The 19,500-nt window shown below is 40.0% G+C and overlaps 2 protein-coding genes across 4 annotated transcripts; both read left to right on the top strand.

Moving 5' to 3' along the window:
• The first annotated feature begins 96 nt into the window (after nt 1–96).
• sdad1 (SDA1 domain containing 1) lies at nt 97–6,356 on the top strand. The gene is made up of 22 exons (XM_029445506.1): nt 97–327; nt 448–552; nt 909–1,007; nt 1,134–1,244; nt 1,583–1,654; nt 1,764–1,864; nt 1,961–2,018; nt 2,111–2,185; nt 2,302–2,403; nt 2,496–2,565; nt 2,659–2,762; nt 2,912–2,969; nt 3,746–3,804; nt 3,889–3,965; nt 4,082–4,179; nt 4,296–4,372; nt 4,608–4,737; nt 4,946–5,037; nt 5,132–5,325; nt 5,427–5,511; nt 5,869–6,030; nt 6,129–6,356. Exons 1-22 carry the CDS (start codon nt 238–240, stop codon nt 6,174–6,176), a joined length of 2,067 nt encoding a protein of 688 aa, XP_029301366.1. The 5' UTR covers nt 97–237; the 3' UTR covers nt 6,177–6,356.
• Nucleotides 6,357–7,876: 1,520 nt separating this feature from the next.
• klhl8 (kelch-like family member 8) lies at nt 7,877–19,321 on the top strand. 3 transcript variants are annotated; one of them, XM_029445179.1, is made up of 13 exons: nt 7,932–7,993; nt 8,259–8,315; nt 10,660–10,879; nt 11,171–11,232; nt 12,318–12,483; nt 12,626–12,946; nt 13,179–13,365; nt 13,623–13,766; nt 14,243–14,354; nt 14,970–15,138; nt 15,815–15,974; nt 16,510–16,711; nt 17,395–19,321. In XM_029445179.1, the coding sequence occupies exons 3-13, from the start codon at nt 10,682–10,684 to the stop codon at nt 17,516–17,518; spliced, it is 1,845 nt and encodes a 614-aa protein (XP_029301039.1). In that variant the 5' UTR covers nt 7,932–7,993; nt 8,259–8,315; nt 10,660–10,681; the 3' UTR covers nt 17,519–19,321. The 3 variants fall into 3 exon arrangements, with proteins under 3 accessions (XP_029301038.1, XP_029301037.1, XP_029301039.1); XM_029445178.1 differs by lacking the exon at nt 8,259–8,315 and having other exon boundaries at nt 7,877–7,993; XM_029445177.1 differs by having other exon boundaries at nt 7,929–8,315.
• Nucleotides 19,322–19,500: the final 179 nt, after the last annotated feature.

The following is a 19,500-nucleotide window of genomic DNA, read 5'->3' as shown; positions in this document are numbered from 1 at the left end:
AATTATATAATTATTAAATTAAATTATGAAGTTTAAATAATTTTACACCTAAATACAGCAGCAAAGAAGAAAACGCCTCCTCTCATCAAAGCGGAAGTGACTACTCCAGGACCGGACGTGGCGTTTAGACTTCCCATGCCAAGTTAAATGGCAGCCTACACATTTGCCACGCTTGCCTTGTAAACTGTCGTTTTTATTTATTTTTCTCTTAACATTCACGCAAAACCATCTGAAACCATGTCGGGGAGACACAACAACAAACTGCCAAACAATCTGCCACAACTGCAGAATCTTATAAAAAGAGATCCGCAGTCATACGTAGAGGAGGTAAGTGTTGTTAGCATAGCATGCTAAAGTTGTTAGCTAGTAGACTTGTTGTTTGTGGATTTAAACATATGAGAAGAGTCAGTACACGGCAGTAATGAATCACTTGGGGTTTCTGCACAGTTTCAGCAGCAGTACCGACACTACCAGTCCAATGTGCAGATCTTCAAGCTGCAGCCTGACAAGCCGAACAAGGAGCTGGCAGACCTGACCATGTTCCTCGCCCAGGTACCGTACTGTCTGTCTTTGGATAATTAATATACAAATGGTCATTAAAAGGGTGAAGTATTCCTTTAAGCTTGGCTCCATCAGTAGTGAGCCTGTTTATTTCTGATCAGCAGTATTTTACATTACATACCATTGATTTGATTAATAGTACTAATACCACACTATGTGAAAATACTCCATTACATTTAAAAGTATGTAAATATTATCAGCAAAATGTCCTTAATGTATCAATATCGTGGTATAATTTTCCCTGTCAGTGTTTTACTATTTTATGTTTTTAGATTAATATTACTGCTGATCAATAATGTGTATTTCCTTCTATATGTTGTGTAGTTACAGTTGTTTTTGTCTTTCAGGTTTCTCACTGCTACCTGCAGTACCTGTCCACCTTTCCACAAGAGCTGTCTGCATTATTAATAAGTCACCACACAGTCCTCGATCCAGACCTAAGAATGGTGAGCATATCTGTGACTTTCCATATTACGTATGATACTTGCAACACATGAGGTTTTTTATATTTATGCAAATGACGTGTCTCTTAGCATCGAAATGTGTTTTTTATTTTCTTCTGTCTTTTTCAGACCTTCTGCAAATCGCTGATTCTTCTGAGGAATAAAGATCTGATCGACCCCACGAGCCTCCTGGAGCTCTTCTTTGAGCTGCTGCGATGTCACGACAAGCTTCTCAGAAAGGTTAGAGTGCTCGTATACAGCAGAACAATTCTGATGGTATTCTTTCATCATTAATATGCTTTATAATCTCAAATTAGCAGCAGTAGTTGTAGTTGTGAGTCACAGGTGAATTTGTGCATAATTTAACTGTAAACACCTTATTGTACTAAGCTAATTTCACACATTTGTGCTGACTGTCTGATTACCTTGTATAGTATAACTGACCAGTGCTTTCTGGTGTTGTATTTGGGTTGGGTTTCTGTGTTCATATGTTTAATTGCTGACTTGCGCTCTTTTGGTGTTTCGCTTTTCCCCTTTTTCTGAAGTAAACATTAGCTTCTCTCTCTCTCTCTCCACAGACACTGTACACACACATTGTAGCAGATATCAAAAACATCAATGCAAAGCACAAAAACAACAAGGTTAACACCGTAAGTACAGAAGTTCACATGTGTTACATACTTGTGTTGTGCTTCGCTGTGTGATTACAGCATCTTAAAATAGTCACCGCTCACTGTCTGCGTTATGTTTGTGTTTCAGACGTTACAGAACTTCATGTACACCATGCTGAGAGACAGTAATCCTCTAGCAGCAAAGATCTCTTTAGATGTGATGGTGGAGCTGTACAAAAGGAACATCTGGTGGGTTTTATTTGTACACTGGACTTAGTTTACAAGACATTTGTATTCATTTTCACTTCTTTAATCTAATTGATTGTCTTTTTCTTTGTTTCACAGGAATGATACCAAAACAGTTAATGTCATTACAACAGCGTGCTTCTCCAAGGTCACAAAGGTATGTTTTCTCACATTGAAAGCAATGCTTTGCTTATTGTATCACATAAGTGGCCGCCCACTACACACTCACCCGCCTCTCTTCCTGTTTAGATTGTCGTTGCTGGTCTTAAATTCTTTCTGGGAAAAGATGTGGATGAGAAAAATGATAGTGATTCAGACTCCGAGGCAAGTAACAAAAGAATATATTTATAAAGTAGTTAGAAAAAGGAAACGTTTCTCAGTAGGAAGGGATGTTTTTGTTGAGATGTATGCGTTTGTTAAGAATCGGTCTGATGTTTCAGGCGGAGGGACCATCAGTCCGAGACCTGAAGGTGAGATACGCCACGAACAAGAAAACTTCCAAAAACAAGAAGAAGCTGGAAAAGGCGATGAAAGTCCTCAAGGTACCGCTCCTGTAACTTCCAAGAGTCATGACACTTATCTTTACATTTCCGTTAAAATGAATTGAGTTCATTCTTTTAACTCTTTTTGGCAGAAACACAAGAAAAAGAAGAAGGTAGAAGTCTTCAACTTCTCTGCTATTCACCTAATTCATGATCCTCAAGGTATGCTCGTCTCTGCACCACAGCACATTTCTTTAAAGTCATTTGTGCTACAATTTACAGAACTGTACAATCAAATATTTATTTTTTATCAAGACTTCTCAGAGAAACTTTTGAAGCAGTTGGAAGACTCTAAAGAGCGCTTTGAGGTGAAGATCATGATGATGGAGTTCATATCCAGGCTGGTTGGGATCCACGAGGTAAGTGTCATCAGCTCGTTTGTCCACAGTTCTGACTCTGCGATGGGAATCAAGTCTCGGACTCTGCATAATGTTTAATATACGCATAAATGAGGTATGAAGAAGATTTAACAGTGAGTATAATACTCTTTTGTTTTGTTCTTTTCCAGCTCTTCCTCTTCAATTTCTATCCCTTTGTGCAGAGGTTTCTACAGCCTCATCAGAGAGGTAAATGAACTCTATTGATTAAAGCGGGAGTCACCAGAGCACCCACGATATATTAGCACTAAAGTCACAATACGATATTATTGCTATTTTAAACATTTTGCAATATGCGGAGTACTGTGACCTTTTGATCAGCTGCAAATTATAGCATTTTTGAACATCGGGTTTTTATCAGTTCAGCGTTCCAAATCGCATACTTTTTATTTTTACTTGTAGTATGTACTGCAGCTGCCTTACAAAGTATGCACTGTTTCTTGAAGTATGCATTAATTTGGGACATGCTACTTTGTCATAACATTGCGCCTTGAACTTTGACCCTCTTGGTCTCATATCTGTTGCATTGTGGGTCAGAATAGCCAGAAAAGCATGCAGCTTGCACTTTGCAAAACGTGTTCGGGTGCAGTAGAACATCCTGGTATTTTTTGGCATACTGCATTTGGAATATTATGTATTAGGACATACTAAATATTTCTTCTGGCATACTAAAGAGTATACTAGTATAGGTGTTGGAACGCACCCAAAGTTTCTGATTTCGTTCTCCCATGTCGATGAATCGTCCTTGTCGAAAATATACATGGCACCATCTAGTGGACTGAAAAGGCAATTGTTACCAAAAAGGTTTAAATTTGTAACTGCAATATTAATCATATCTATAATAAAAGGTCGGTACTTGGCATCCATGTATCGATACATTATTACAACATATTGGCATCGTATGCTGTATCGTTCTCTTCCCTACTGTTGTTGAGACGTTTTTAAACAAGCTGTTGTTTTTCTAGAGGTGACAAAGATCCTCCTGTGTGCTGCGCAGGCGTCTCATCAACTCGTCCCACCAGAGGTACATTAGGATCCGTTCATTATGTTACCACACAGGGATTTAACAAAGGGATTTGAGTGTAACACTTCTCTCACATTTGTGCAGGTCATTGAACCTGTTATCATGACCATCGCCAACAACTTTGTGACGGACAGAAACTCTGGGGAGGTTATGACTGTGGGGTGAGTAGCAGCCACGTCTACTTTCCGTTTTCAGTTCTCCATCTATGGATAACGATATGAAGGAAAACATTTTCAATACAAATGCATTACAATGTTACCCCTTTTTTGTACTCAAGGATCAATGCCATCAAGGAAGTGGCAGCCCGCTGTCCGCTCGCCATCAATGAAGACTTGCTGCAGGACTTGACCCAGTACAAGATGCACAAAGACAAGAGTGAGTGACTGCCAGTCGGTTTTGTACTTTAATCACAAATCCGAATGCGCAAAATGAAAGGAGTGTGTGCATATATGTGTGTATGTTATCTCACAAAACAACATGTTTGTGTTCAGACGTCATGATGTCCGCCAAAGGACTGATCCAGCTGTTCAGGAGTCTCAATCCACATATGCTGCACAAGAAGGACAGGGTGAGTTTTACTGAAAACACCACCAAGGATGTTATGTTCTCGGTTCAGTTTGTTTGTTTGTCAGCAGGATTATGAAAAAAAAAACAACTGGCTGAATCTTCATAGATTTCATAAATGGTCTGAATTACAGGGCAGATCAAATTATTATTATTGTTTGTGTAGTAATACTAACAAAGCACTACAGCACTTTGTCTATTAGAATGTAAATAATTGTAAACTGCCACGTGTTGTCCAGGGGAGACCCACAGAGGCGTCCGCAGAGGCCAAGATCAAAAACTATGGAGAGCTTGAGGCTAAAGATCACATCCCTGGAGCTGAAGTCCTGGAGGTGGAGGCGGGTCAAAAAGAGGGAGAGGAAGAGGAAGGTAGTTGTATTAATGACTCTATAGGATTGGTGTGTGTGTGTGTGTGTGTGTGTGTGTGTGTGTGTGTGTGTGTGTGTGTGTGTGTGTGTGTGTGTGTGTGTGTGTGTGTGTGTGTGTGTGTGTGTGTGTGTGTGTGTGTGTGTGTGTGTGTGTGTGTGTGGATGATCAATATTAGGCTAATGTGCATACTTTTCATATTGTGCAACAGATGGCTGGGAGAGCGCCAGTATCAGTGATGATGGGGAAGATGGGGAGTGGGTGGACGTTCACCACTCGGCTGATGAAGAGGCAGGAGAAGTGGTGAGAATAAAATTGCATCGCTTATTCAAAATGCTGATGCTTAATTGCGTTTGGTATCTTTGTTTTAATATGAGAGGGTGTGTGTGTGTGTAAGGCGGAGAAGCTTCAGAATATGCCAATCGAGGAAAGAAAAGCCAAAGCGGCGGCGGTCAGCGGCAGCAGGCTCCTCACTCAAGATGAATTCAAGAAGATCCGTCTGGTCCAGCTGGCCAAGGAGATCGACGCTGCACCAGGGAAGGGCCAGAAGAGGAAATCTGTGCAGCTGGAAGATGAGGAAGACAACAGCAGGTTAGAAAGCTATATGAACAAAGAGCTGAAAGCATCTTTCACAAAAATGAATTTGTCTTCAGAATAACTTACTGAGGTTTTTGTTTTTTCAAATCTTTCAGAGGGGAGGTGCTGACCTTGAGGCATATCGAGAAGCTGCATAAGAAGCCGAAAGAAGACAAGGAAACGCGCCTGGCAACAGCAATGGTAAGCCCTTATGCTAACTGAACTATTCTTAGTTACTTAAGCAGCTGAAACTGTCGACTCTGGAAAGTCATTAATGGTTTGTATATTGTGATAAGTGTGGTGTGTAGGGCTGCAAATATCGATTATTTCCATTATATATTAGCCGGCAGATTATTTTCTCAATTAATCGTTTAGTCTATAAAATGTCAGAAACATGGTTAAAAAACAAAAAGTTTTATTATCATTGAACTCACGAAAAATGAAAGAAAATATTCACATTTGAGAAGCTGGAACATCATCATTTTATTCCGTTTTCTTTATTATTAAAACAGATTTTGGTAGATTTTCTGTCTCTAATGGTGCGTTTGATTTTTCCAGGCGGGACGGCCAGACCGGAAGGACTTTTTCAAAAAGCATACCAAGCTGAACCCTCACGCCAGCACCAGCAACAGAGAGAAGAGGAAGACGAAGAACTTCATGATGATGAGACACAGTCAGTCTGTCAGAACCAAAGGAAAACGCTCCTTCAGAGAGAAACAGGTAAGTCCCATCTGTCACAGCAGCTACTGTATATAGATACATTGATTTTATGGAATATAAAGTTTAATTTCAACTGAATTTTGTATTTTCTTATACAGATTGCTCTACGGGATGCACTTGTGAAAAGGAAGAAGCAGTACAAGTAGGACACGTGGACATGATGTTGTATTTGCTTCACGCCGGCCGTCACAGACGATGTCTAGTGATATTTTACATCCTTCAAGTAGCCGGGAACACATGGTCGGTTTATCAATGTATTATTTCCAGCTGATGAACTATATACATTTACACTTTTCTGAAATAAATAGTCTTTGATAAATATTGTGTGACGGTTTCTGTTTGGGTCTCATTGTTATGTTTTGGTTTGTTGGTGCTACAGCTGTTACTTCCTGACTGATAAATGTCCCGTCATTGGTCACAGCTTGCAGTTCAGTCATTTGAAGTACAGTGGAAACCACTCTTACATGGATCATTCCTATACAGATGCTCTTTAAATAATTTAATTAGACATACAAGTAGTCCGCTTACAGTGTTAATTTTGGATCTTTTCATATATGACAACATATGGGGGGGGAAAATGTATATATTTTATTTTATCCGGTTTATTTTTAGGCCTTTTTTTATAAATTTAGAAATGCATTAAAACCACCGCCAAGCTGATGTTACTGTACATTTGTAAACGGCACAATAATGTTTTAAGCTAATGACCAATTATAATTTGAACTAAAGGAAGCTATATGTTATACACAGTACTGCACTGTGTTCTAGTGTATTTGAATTTATACACAGTACAGGAATTTAATTTGTACATTAATTTTACGAGTTTGAAACAGCTGTACTGTATTTCGAAACGGTCAATAAAATTCAGTCCATAGCAAAGCTGTCTGTCATTACTTATTATCATGTAATAAATATTACAACTAGATAGTAATCTGCATAACAAATAGAGAAGCAATTTGACCCGGACAGGCGCTGATCAGTTAGTTTCCTACTGTACAATGGTGTGGGTGTTATTTTGGACCGCTTCAGTTCCCCTTTCTTAAGTTATAGACATAGAATCATCATTTATCTGAGAAAACACCCCTCGTTAAGTTGCACATTAGGCAACAGACACTGACGATGAAAACATTTAATGTTTTTTTGGGCCAAATCTTTCATCTGATCCCATTTAAAGAAAAATTATTATTTATACAAACACAACATTAAGATTAACGCTGCTGTGATGATAGCTTCAACCTAATTGTGATATTGTAGGCATATCTGCTTATGTCTATAGGCCTAGACCTCACCAATAGTTTTGTGTGGCTATATTGTTTTATTTTATATTTTGCATATATATTTTAAATTGAGAATTTCATCCACTTGTGTGAGTATAAAATCTGTCCACTTCAATATTTCTGCTAGGTGTTTACAGCGGAAATATACCGACGCTGCACATACAGGAAATAGAAAATCAGGATGTGAAGGTGTTAATGTATAACTTCAGCCCAGATTTAATTGGCCTATATAGTTATATAACAATTGTACAACAGTCTAACATTTCCTTACTTTGAACATTACTCTGTAGTCCAGTACCTTATTTTGAAAATGTCAGTGTTATTAACTGGAACTTATGTTAAGTGAGGCAGAAGACATACATACTACATACTAAATCATAATGGGATGTGTATATGAACTTTGAGATACTAGGTCGTTATTTTTGAGATATTAAGTCAATATTTGAAGAAGGTTTCTCATAATGACGTAGGATCTTTTTTGTTTCATCATCACAAGGCTTTTATCTTAATTGGCTTCGATAATTGTGAGCGTTTAATGAGCATGTTTGGTTCCTTCTGCTGGTGTTCAGGTAAGGCCTTAAAACTACAATACCCATGAAGCACCTGGAATCACAACAAACGTGCCAAAAATTAAAAAAACATTCCGCTCAATGAAGCCGGCATCTTAATTCTTGCTGCGACATGAGGTATCTAAATTAAATATACTTGACTTAACGCAACGATTATCCAATCCCTTATAGTCATTTGTAGCATTTTACATTTAGTATTTTCGCTAAACTCCCGGCTAAATCCTTCCAGTTCCCTGCCAGCTAACATTAGCTATGCGCACGGATGCTAACGTTACTCTGTTTGCTAGTTGCTGTTAGCAAACACGCTAACCGTTAACGTTAATCCCGTAATTGTTCGTCTACTATAGCTTTAGAGTCGTATCGTTATATGTTGTGTGGTTTCAGAGAGAGAGAGAGACACCATCATGTGGTTCAACCTTAACTATACGATGTGAACAGGGTACGTATGCGGTAATATGAACTAACATAACCCCTTGATAACCCGAGCTCGTCTTCACAAACTGTTGACTGGTTGTGTTTGATGTGTTTCATATTGTTTCATCTTTTGTCAACTGTTATATAAAAAGTTATGTGATAACCTAAATCCAATCAATAGGAGTATGGTTTGGTTTCATACCCAAAAAAAAGTACCGACAGGTCAAACATAATATTATTTGAAGATGCTAGCCGTCGTTTACATTAAACAGCTAACGAGCTAAGTGTGTGTGTGTTATTTGCAGTAACGTTAAAGCTGGTATTTTTGCTTGCCTTACCTCTTCTCTTGATATTATATTGTCCAGGAGTAGCTGTTAACTTTGTGACATGCATAAGGGTCACCGTGGGCATGTGCAAGAGAAAGTAGCCTGCCCGCTTTTATATTTGAATCTTGCACATATAGAAAGAGAATAAGGGCTAATGTGGTTATTTGGGACTAAAGATGCATTATTTTTAGACTGCAAGTAGTATCTACTACTAAGGTATAGATAGGTGCAAAACATTTCTCTGAGCTGCTTATGTGAGATCTGATAAACCAGGTGTCTGCTGTGCAAAGATCAAAAAGTAAAAAGTGCATGTGTGACATTAAACCAACCGACTGCATAACAAATAGTCTCCTTGATATGTATCACTTTATTTCACAAGCTGCCTCACCCTAAATCTGAAAAAAAGGTTTTGATGGAAGCATAGTAATTCAGTGTGCAGCAAGCAAGCCCATTAATTGGGTAATTACTATCTCTGATCAAAGGGCAAACCATAGAGGTGCAGCATTAAGTGTAGTTGCTGTGAGCTCTTGGCAGTGTGTCAAGTCATGAGTCCACACCAGTGTTTTGTATACCTTTGTACCTAATGGTCTATATTGGTTGCTTAGTGGGAGTCCCTTTTGTATGCAGATGTGCAGTTTTTACTTGGCAGAGTTGAGCAGTTGTGCAATACATCTCTGCCGTTAAATTATTGACTATCTCACTCCTTATAAATAATACAACATGACAATGTTATCATCTTAAGGACATGGAAGTCCTGAATCTGTCGTTGAATTGAGTGGATATTACGAAGTCCCTACATGTGGTTGCAAAGATGAAGCCTATCCGCGAGCCTACAGAAGTGGAGATAGAGAGCCTTTGATCACCAGTGCATATGATGCGACTTGATGTTTCTTCTCTTATAGCTGAGAGGACTAGTGATGAGGGGGCGATACACTGAGTCTATTCAGTGTCAGAAATATAGCTTAAAAGAGAGACACTGCATCATCTGAGAGGTGTGGGTGGAGCTTTGGCCTCTGGCTGTTTGCTTTCAGTTTCTCTGACATTTCAACCGGTGAGATCAGATTCAGCCATAGGTAGGAATTTCCGAAAATGGAATGTAATTTTTATGGATTTGATTACACAGTATTCTCTGCGTGGTGTGTCATGTCAGCTTGGAGGAATCTGCTTGTTTTTTCACATTTGTCTCCAGTGTCTGTTGAATGAATGAGTAAAGGGGAAGTGACACTGAAAGGGGGAGGAATACTGACCAAACTTGCTCAGCTGGCAGGCGATGTCTCCCACCACTAATGTTCCTTTTGTTTTGTCCATTGAGGCCTGCAGAAGGTTATTTGCACCGAGTTGTGATTACTATTTCAGATTGCAGGTTATTCTTACATCATGCAGTCAATGGCAGTGAACATTTGTCCTGGTTATTGCGAGGGATGGGCGATTACTCTATTATTTATTATTTTGTTCACAGCTTAACAATATAATTGTTTTGGGTTATTATCAATAAATCTGTAGATTTAATTTTGAGTTCCTGAGTTATTTGTTTAGACCAGGGCTCGTCAACCTTTTCAGGCCAAGGACCTACTGGTGTAGCATGGAGCAGGGACCCCCTACTGCAGCGGTATTCAAACGACGGGGGAGTGCTGTCGGAGTTCTGTGCAAGAGGGGAGAGAGGCTGTCCCAAGTTGTGTGCGACGGGGGGGGGGGGGGTTGTTGAATGTGCAAAAAGAAAAATGTTTTATAAAAACATATTTGCTCTATCTACATCTGCCCCCCCCCCCCCCCCTGCAGTACCTCCGCAGGTCCCCCTGTTGAAGACCTATGGTTTAGACTATAACAAAGCCAATAACAAGTTCCCTAAAATTGAAGACATCTTCAAAATTCTTGTTTTTGTGACCAACTGTCCAAAACAAAACAGTATTAAATTCATAATGATATAAAACTGAGAAAATAAACAATCTGCGAGAGCTAGACTAGACTAATATCACAATTGTTGTCAATTTCTATTGATTAAGTTATTCTTTCTATCAAATTTGAAACTCTCATCTCTTATAGGTGTTGTTACCTGTAGCCAGCTATGGCACCAGGGGATGTGGTGCCAGACCATGTCAAGCAGGTGAAGCCCAAGGAGAAGCGACCTGCAAACAAGGCACCGAAAGCAGACTGTGAGCCGGATGGGTCCTTTATCTTTGAAGCTCATGAAGCTTGGAAGGACTTCCATAACTCCCTCAGGCATTTTTATGAAGTGGGAGAGCTCTGTGACGTCACGCTGAAGGTAGGTCACTCTGTGTAGACTCGAGTAAAGAGATGTATTTATATCTCAACTGATCTGTTTAATGTTTGCAGTAATGTCAGGTTTAAGGTTGTGATTTTACAAAGAATATTTTAAAGATGTGAGCCTAATTAATCAAAAAATTTCAAGTTGAGTGTGGTTGTTTGATTTATTTTTAATCCCTATATAGCTACCATAATCCCAGTACTCACAGTGTGGAAGTGAATGGATGCTGTGTACAGGTGTGCCTTGTTGCCTGTTTTCTAAACATGTATTTTCTGTCTCTTTGTGTAGGTGGGCAGTAGGTTGATACCATGCCACAAGCTAGTGCTGGCTTGTGTGATCCCTTACTTCAGGTATGTTCTAGTTTTATGTTTTATTGTTAGAACTGGGTCAATAACTGCAATCTTCAGTGCAGCGCAGACCGATACCAGGGTGTTTTCCTTTGTGGTGGACATCCAAGCTTCATAAGGATTTACTGAAACCTCAATTTTGTCATTTCTATAAAGATGCTTAGAAACATGACGCATGTTTGGGGCGGAAAATATACATTTCAAATGATAGGCACGGTTCCCGCGTGACTTTGAAATCTTTGAAAGTTTGTGGATTTGAGGGAAAGAAATAAGACCTTGAAAGTTTTTGAAAGTAGAGATAAATACACATGGGTCATTGAAAGTGCTTTAATTTATATGTTTTGTGCAAGATTGGAATAGAAATGAACTCAACACTATGTGTAACATATTGTTTCGCTGTGAAGACACCACACAGTCTGTCACTGGAACACATTCAGGCCTCTCTCTCTAGTTTCAGTCTCATTATAAACATTCTCAGTGTTGTAACAATACTTGACCTCAAACTATGCCGTGTTGGGTCCTTGAGTTTCATGGAATTGGGCCTGGAAAGTCCTTGAAACATCCTTGAAATTGATGTTTAAGTAGGTGTGGGAACCCTGGATAAGCTCACACGATAGTTTGAGCACATGTTATTGGAAAGAAATATGACAACAGTAGTATGAAATAAAAAAAACACAACATTTCCTTTAAAACATGATGACCTAAAATGTATTTGTGAAGGCCCTAATCGTCTGTCATAAAATAAAATATTAACACACTTTGTGGAGTAGCCTTCAGAACAAAATGTATTTTATACAGAACACAAAGCTTTGTGGAAGGTATTTGATTTATGTCTCTTTCATTTAATTACATCATTATTTATTTAGAAGACTTTTCCTTTCTCTTTTTGATTTGCTTATTTTTGATACTGTTCCAATCCCAAAACACAATCCTGTATGTTGCTGTATCATCCGTTTCATATCTGTGTGGTTTTGTGGTTCTTTCGTGTAAATGGAGATGAGCATTGACACAACGGTGTGCTGAATGTATAATCTTCTTTGGCTCAATAAAAGTATTTGTAACTTTTAAGTGACCATTTCTTCCTTCAGGGCCATGTTCCTGTCTGAGATGTCCGAGGCGAAGCAGGAACTGATAGAGATCAAGGACTTTGACGGTGATGCCATCCAGGACCTGGTGCATTTTGCTTACTCCTCCAAGCTCACATTAACTGTGGACAATGTCCAGCCGCTGCTTTATGCTGCCTGCATCCTTCAGGTAAAGAAACACAAATACAGTCGATCAACAATCTGTATTTTACATGCACTAAGGAGTTGTGCTTTTTCTTAGTCTATTCTATTATGTAATAGATCATCTGTAAAATGTATTTTTATTTGACTACTTTACTTGAATTATTTAGGTGGAGTTGGTGGCCCGAGCCTGCTGTGAGTACATGAAGGCCCACTTTCACCCCACTAACTGCCTGGCGGTACGGACCTTCGCTGAGAGCCACAATCGCGTGGACCTGATGGACATGGCTGACCGCTATGCCTGCGAACACTTCACTGAGGTAGTGGACTGCGAGGACTTCACGTGCGTCTCTCCCCAGCACTTGCGCACGTTATTGTCCTCCAGCGAGCTCAATATCCATTCAGAAACACAGGTGTTCAATGCAGCCGTGAAATGGCTGAAAGCGAACCCACAGCACCACGAGGACTGGCTGGAGCAGATCATGTCTCAGGTTAGAGAGTGCGTAGCTTAAGGTATCACAGGGTGTGGTCTGGTTTAGCGTACGTGATTGAATGTTGCATCTTCCTGAATTTAATGCATTCACAAGTGTTGTGTTTGGAAGTACCTCTGTGTGTGTGTCTTCTAGTAGACTTATGACCTAATTCACCGACTACCTGAAGGTTGAACTGTTGCATACTGCTTTTACAACCACAATAACATGTGTATGCTGGTCTTTCCTTCAGGTGCGCCTCCCCCTGCTCCCTGTAGAGTTCCTGACTGGAACAGTGTCTAAGGACGAGATGATTAAAGGTAACCTGAGTTGTCGCGACCTGATGGACGAAGCCAGGAACTACCACCTGCACCTTAGCAACAAGGTGGTGCTGGACTTTGAGTACACAGTCCGTACCATACCCCGGAAACACACTGCAGGTGATACTTATACACTGATCTTTATGGCATGTGTTGCTCCATTCAGCACTTTTTCTTATCCTCCTAAATACACCGCTACATTCATAAAACCAAATGCCTTTTTGTGTTTTCATAACATATTTACAGTTCCAAAAACTTGTCTATCGTCTCATCTATAGAATGATATTTGCTTTGAAAATGTGTTTCTTCTGAGGTTCTGTGGCCATAAAGTATGATGTGTGTTTTTTCACTGCACCAACGTTTTATTATTTCCTCAGGGGTTTTGTTCTGTGTGGGTGGCCGGGGGGGTTCTGGTGACCCATTTCGCAGCATCGAGTGCTACTCCATCACTAAGAACAGCTGGTTCTTTGGTCCTGAAATGAACAGCAGACGGCGTCACGTGGGTGTAATATCTGTAGGAGGTAAGACGGGTTGTATATAATGAAGCTACAGAAAGTAAAAGAGGGGGCATGGAAAGTTAAACAGTTGAGGTTTAGAAATTGACGAGCACAATGAAACATTACGACATACATTATATACTCAGTTGCCAGTTTATTAGGTACACGTAGCTGAATCTAACACAAGAGTTTGGATAAATAAAACCTTCATGAAGGTTCGAATGTTGATCCAATTTGAAATGATCATTTCAGAGGACGCAGTTTGTGGTGCTGTGTTTCATTATACAGAGAGATGTTACTCTTAGTACAACTGAGTATTAAATACATGTTTTAGTTTTTAGAAGATAACTTTGTCTCATGAAAGAGATTCATGTTTTTCTGCTTGATGATTTATAAAATGGAATATTTGGATTTCAGATGACTTTGAGACTTTAAAACAGTCGATGGTCAGCTTACATGATCATAAAAACATATCATATCTTCCATGTTGCTTTCCTTAGGCAAGGTGTATGCTGTTGGGGGCCATGATGGTAACGAACACTTAGGCAACATGGAGATGTTTGACCCCCTCACCAACAAGTGGATGATGAAAGCCTCCATGAACACCAAGAGGTACACAGACGTGAAAACATCTTCTTGCAGTTTGCTTTAGAAGAACAAAGCTTTTTAAATATAAATGTATGATCTGGTGCTCGGTAGCAGTGACCTAAAGAAGCCCACTTTGTACAACCTCCAGTTATTTGACCTCATTTTGAGCAGCATTGTCACAACAGCCTCCCACAATAGGGGATAGTTCAGACACTGTTGTTGCAACTTTCTGCGTTAAAACGGGCACTGTTTCATCGCTAGCTCCACCTTTGCTGTTGAAAAGTTAACACAGAATGCAGAGTGGTGGTGAAGCTCACCAACAATTGCCAGAGCCAGTAGGATTATCTGGGGGGGGGGGGGGGGGGGCGAAATCCACTAAGCTGGACAAAGTAATTTCAAATGTGGAACGTAATGATGATACAGAAAGCCTAGACATCATTCCTACTGTTCTTTACACTCGCAGGTTTAAGTCTTAGAGTTTAAAACGCTGCTGTTGATCCGTTAATGCTACAGTTTGATTTCATTATTTCCTGTTTCTTTTTGTCCCCATGTACTATCTACAGTATGTATGTACTGTACTTAGAGTATTGGGTAAATAGCAGAAATACAGCTTTGAGCAAAGATAGTTGTGTTCCTCAGGAGGGGTATAGCCCTGGCAGCTCTCGGTGGTCCTATCTACGCTATTGGAGGTCTGGATGACAACTCCTGCTTCAACGACGTGGAGCGTTATGACATTGAAAGTGACTGCTGGAACGCCGTGGCTCCGATGAACACGCCCAGAGGAGGAGTGGGCTCTGTGTCATTGGGGGTAAGACTGCAAATGAAGAACAACGTTGTATATATGATATCTATCTGGACTGTACTGCTGTACACACGGTTTGCACAAGGTGCTTAAACTGGTCGAATATTGAGGGGGAAAGATCAAGGACCGGACTGTCTTGAAAATAACCCATTTTCTAAAGCTGCTAGTTGGTAACTTTAATAAAAATAACTTAATAAGTAAAGACTGTCACAATATCCTGACCGTAGTGCACAAGACGGATAAGGAGCACTGGGGGTGTTGCTTAGGTCATCTGCAAGATTCCAGTGCGACCAAAGAAAAGCAACCAATCAGAGCAGAGGAGGTTCCTGACACAGCGTCAGTCACTGCTGGGGGGGGGGGGGAGGCAGAGGAACAGGATTTTTTTTCACAGATTAACTCACTCATGCACTACCGTCAGGATAAAGTGACAGTTTCAGCAAATATAATATTCAAAAAGTTATTTTTATTTAAGTTAGCAACTGCAGCTTTAACAAAGTGAAATTCAAATGAACAACATAACGCTGTCTTATATTTTGAGTTTTGTTTTGTTCATAAAGTCATTTTAATAACATTTCACATTCTACTGACCGTTCTTGAAAATTCAAATATAGTCCTTGAAAGTCCTTGTATTTCATTTTGTGGTGTCTGTATGAACACTGTTTTTTTACCATCTCCTTGCCAGAGCTACGTGTACGCAGTGGGAGGCAACGATGGTGTGGCGTCATTGTCCAGTGTGGAGCGGTTTAACCCACACCTCAACAAGTGGACGGAGGTCAGCGAGATGGGCCAACGACGGGCTGGAAATGGAGTCAGCAAACTCAATGGCTGCCTCTATGTAGTGGGTGAGAGGAATAAATAAACTAAGATGAAGTCCAAACAGCCATAATGTTTCCCTCTTTAGATTTGATCACTTTCTAGATATTGTTGCTAACATATATTGTTGTTCCAAGATGTATCTTGTCCACATTTGCTTGCACTGCAGTGCCTGGAATGACTCACTACGGTCACATGCCTCCTAGAATCACACCCTACAATTTTAAACTCAAATGTGTTAATTGGGACAGACAAAAGTTCATGTTTTGTAAAGCTACCTGGTGACTGATTAACAGAGTGTGAGGATGAGATGTTTATTGTACCACTGGAATTTAAAGAGTCATTCAAGTTCCTTTAAAAACATCTGTTGTGGTATTTTGCCCGGTCAGTAGCTGCTCCATTAACAACATCATGATCCTTCTCAGATTGTCTGGCTGTTGTTTGCCAGGTTACATGTGACCTTATGCTTTTATGTGAAGTAATATCATACGTGCCAGTTTCCTGTTCGTCCCTTGAGCTTCTTTTTTTTTTTTTAAATAATCGCCTCTCTCGTCTTTCCTGAAGGTGGTTTTGATGACAATTCACCGCTGAGCTCTGTGGAGCGCTTTGACCCACGAATGCACCGCTGGGAGTACGTGTCCGAGCTGACCACCCCACGAGGGGGAGTCGGGGTAGCCACTGTAATGGGAAGAGTGTTCGCAGTCGGGGGTCACAATGGGAACATCTACCTGAACACAGTGGAGGCTTTTGAGCCTCGAATGAACAGGTGAGGAGGCGATGTGATGTGTTTCTAAGGTATCGGGGTGCCATCTGGGATGATCTAATAACCCATGGAGATAAACTGTAGGCGGTTCCATGCATCAGGTCCCTGCGTTCAATCATATACGAGCTGAGGTTAACATCACCTTGAATTATGTTCTTGTTGGATATAAAAGTAGTTGAGTGCATAAAGTATAAGAAAGCACATCTTGAATTAACTTTCAACTGCTGGCAATACAATGATTATTTAGAAACAACAGAAAATACAAACTAATAACAGAAACCCTGCAATGTGCAGTTTGCACATTGAAACAGGCTTAAAGGTACAAACCAGATATTCCAGGTTAAAGATGGCTGTGTAGTCTTTCTTAAATACAATCTGAATTATGTTATTAAACTGATTGATTAAACTTCATGGTGCCCTGTCGTTCATTATACTGAAACACGGCTCTACCTGTGACATGCTCGAATAATTACAATGCTCAAAGAGTTCTGCAGGAATGAGTCCTAATACAAAGAGTCAGCGTTGCACTTCCAGTTCCCTCGCTAGTGGGTTTTTGGTTTGATGCCTGAAATAAGGTCTGTGGTTAACACAAGTTTAAGACATGTTCATGTTTTCTTCTACGACACAAAAACAGGACTGTTAGTATGTGTTCTTATTCCTTTGTTGTGGTTTTGTTTGCTGTTCAGGTGGGAGCTGGTGGGTTCGGTGTCTCACTGCCGTGCCGGCGCAGGAGTGGCGGTCTGTTCGTCTCACGTCAGCCAGATCAGGGACGTCGGCCAGGGCTCCAGCAACGTGGCCAACTGCATGTGACCGCCGCTCACTTATTACCAGGTGACTGATTGCCAGGACGCCATCAGATCTGATCACTGCACAAGCACACAACACAAAGCACACAGACAGTGACGGAGTGATTCTGCCCTGCAACTTCATTTCTGTCGCCACTGTCGCTGAGCGTGAGCCTCAATCAGCTGATGTTCAGTTTGCACACAGTGATCGAGGAATGTTAAGGAGGCTCTACTGACTTGAAGTGCACATCTGACAAATCTGACAGAATGACGCATTCAAGACATTTTTCTTGACTCCCGCTGGTGTTATTTGCAATCAGTGATGTAGTATTTTGTACTGTATTTTCCTTTGTTTGACTGCCTTGACATAGTTGTTTTTTTAAGGGAAGTAGCTGAGCCTTTTAGTATTTAATACTAACGTCTCGAGTATGAGAGGTGATTTTTGGATTCAGAACTACTAAGTTAACTGCACATTCTGAATGTGGACTGTATAGTACGCCAGTATAAACGCATCTCTTCTTTAAGACTGTCTCTGGTTTCTCGTTGGCTCTGCAGCTGTTTTCATTATTCACAGAGATGTGACAAATCAGTCATTTGAAAACTCGTACCGGATGCAACTCCTTCTTTGCAGTGCAGCGTGTGCAGTTAAAAATACGATGTTAAGATGTCAATTCCATTTCCAAGATTCCTTTGATCTTATGCCAAGCAGTTAGACTTTTTAAAGGTGCGTTTCAGAATTATTCTATCAGCAGTTGCAACTGCAGTACGCTGGATCATATTGCAGCAGTTGTAGCTGGGATTTGCCTGTTAATGTGTTTGAACAATCATTTAAGGCTGATTAGGACAAATCAGTCTCTGGGTAGGAGATGACGGGTCCAAAGAATTTAACTGCTGCAAGTGCCAAGCACAAAAAAAGTGCGTCAGGCGTTCTACGACGCTGTAGATGCAAATCCGGTTCAATGCCTGCTTAAATCCTGAGTCGCCACCTTTACCTCGACCTCAGAATAGAGAAAGTTTTGATGACTATCTGACAGTCGAGGACTGACCAGAGCAATACGGTGCGCCGCTCCAGTTCTTTTTCAGTTTTACATTATTGTATAGAGATCTGTTCAAACTGACAGGCAAAGATTTGTGTTTGACGATAGCTGGACTGTCAGAAATCCTAATCAGAGAGCTTTCACATATGAGATGCAGCTCTGCAGATGGTTGCGTTATATTTTAATATATGGATATTTTGTATAATAATAATAATAATAATAATAAAATAGGTGTATCTTTGGTATTATCCTTTACTACACTATCTAATTCATTGCTGTGCACTATTTTCTTAGAATAGATGTGAAGTCTGAGTATATTTTTGTCATAAATGGTGAATTTCATGTTCATGTTGAAGATGTTTTATTTAACACTCATGCCTATTTCTACCTTATCTACAAAAGATTTAATCATTTCTGGCAACAGTTTTTTTCAGAATAGGTTGACAGTGATGACTTTAAAACAGAAACGCTCTATACAGTTATACTACATATATACTTATCTATTATTATTATTATTATTATTATTATTATTATTATTATAGCACATTGTTTCCTGCCAGTTTTAACTCTAGTGCATTTTGTCAACCTGGAACATCGTTTTTACACCAGAACCTGAACAAACACTTGATGCCAACTTTGTTAACAAATGAGCCAGAAACTTCTTTTGTAAATCTTTTAGAAACTTTACTGTACTTTGTGTTTCTTCCTTCTTCCTGACTGCTTCCATCTTGTGCTTTTTATTTACATGGTATTGGTATAAATTGGTACAATAAAGTTATGTGTAAACCTTATTGGTTGGATCTTTTTTCTTCTTCTTCTTCTTCTTCTTCTTGTGTTACAGTTCATCAAGTGTTGCCTTTGTCAGGGCTGACGATAAACTGGGTCCAAAAAAGCCCTTCAGCCGTCAAGTTTGTTGAAATGCCCCTTTTTTATCAAATGAACTGTCACCATTAGCGTGCACATACTGCAG

This window comes from Cottoperca gobio, chromosome 12 (assembly GCF_900634415.1).
Source record: "Cottoperca gobio chromosome 12, fCotGob3.1, whole genome shotgun sequence".
Classification (NCBI taxonomy): domain Eukaryota; kingdom Metazoa; phylum Chordata; class Actinopteri; order Perciformes; family Bovichtidae; genus Cottoperca; species Cottoperca gobio.
This window is presented reverse-complemented; position numbering and strand designations above follow the sequence as displayed.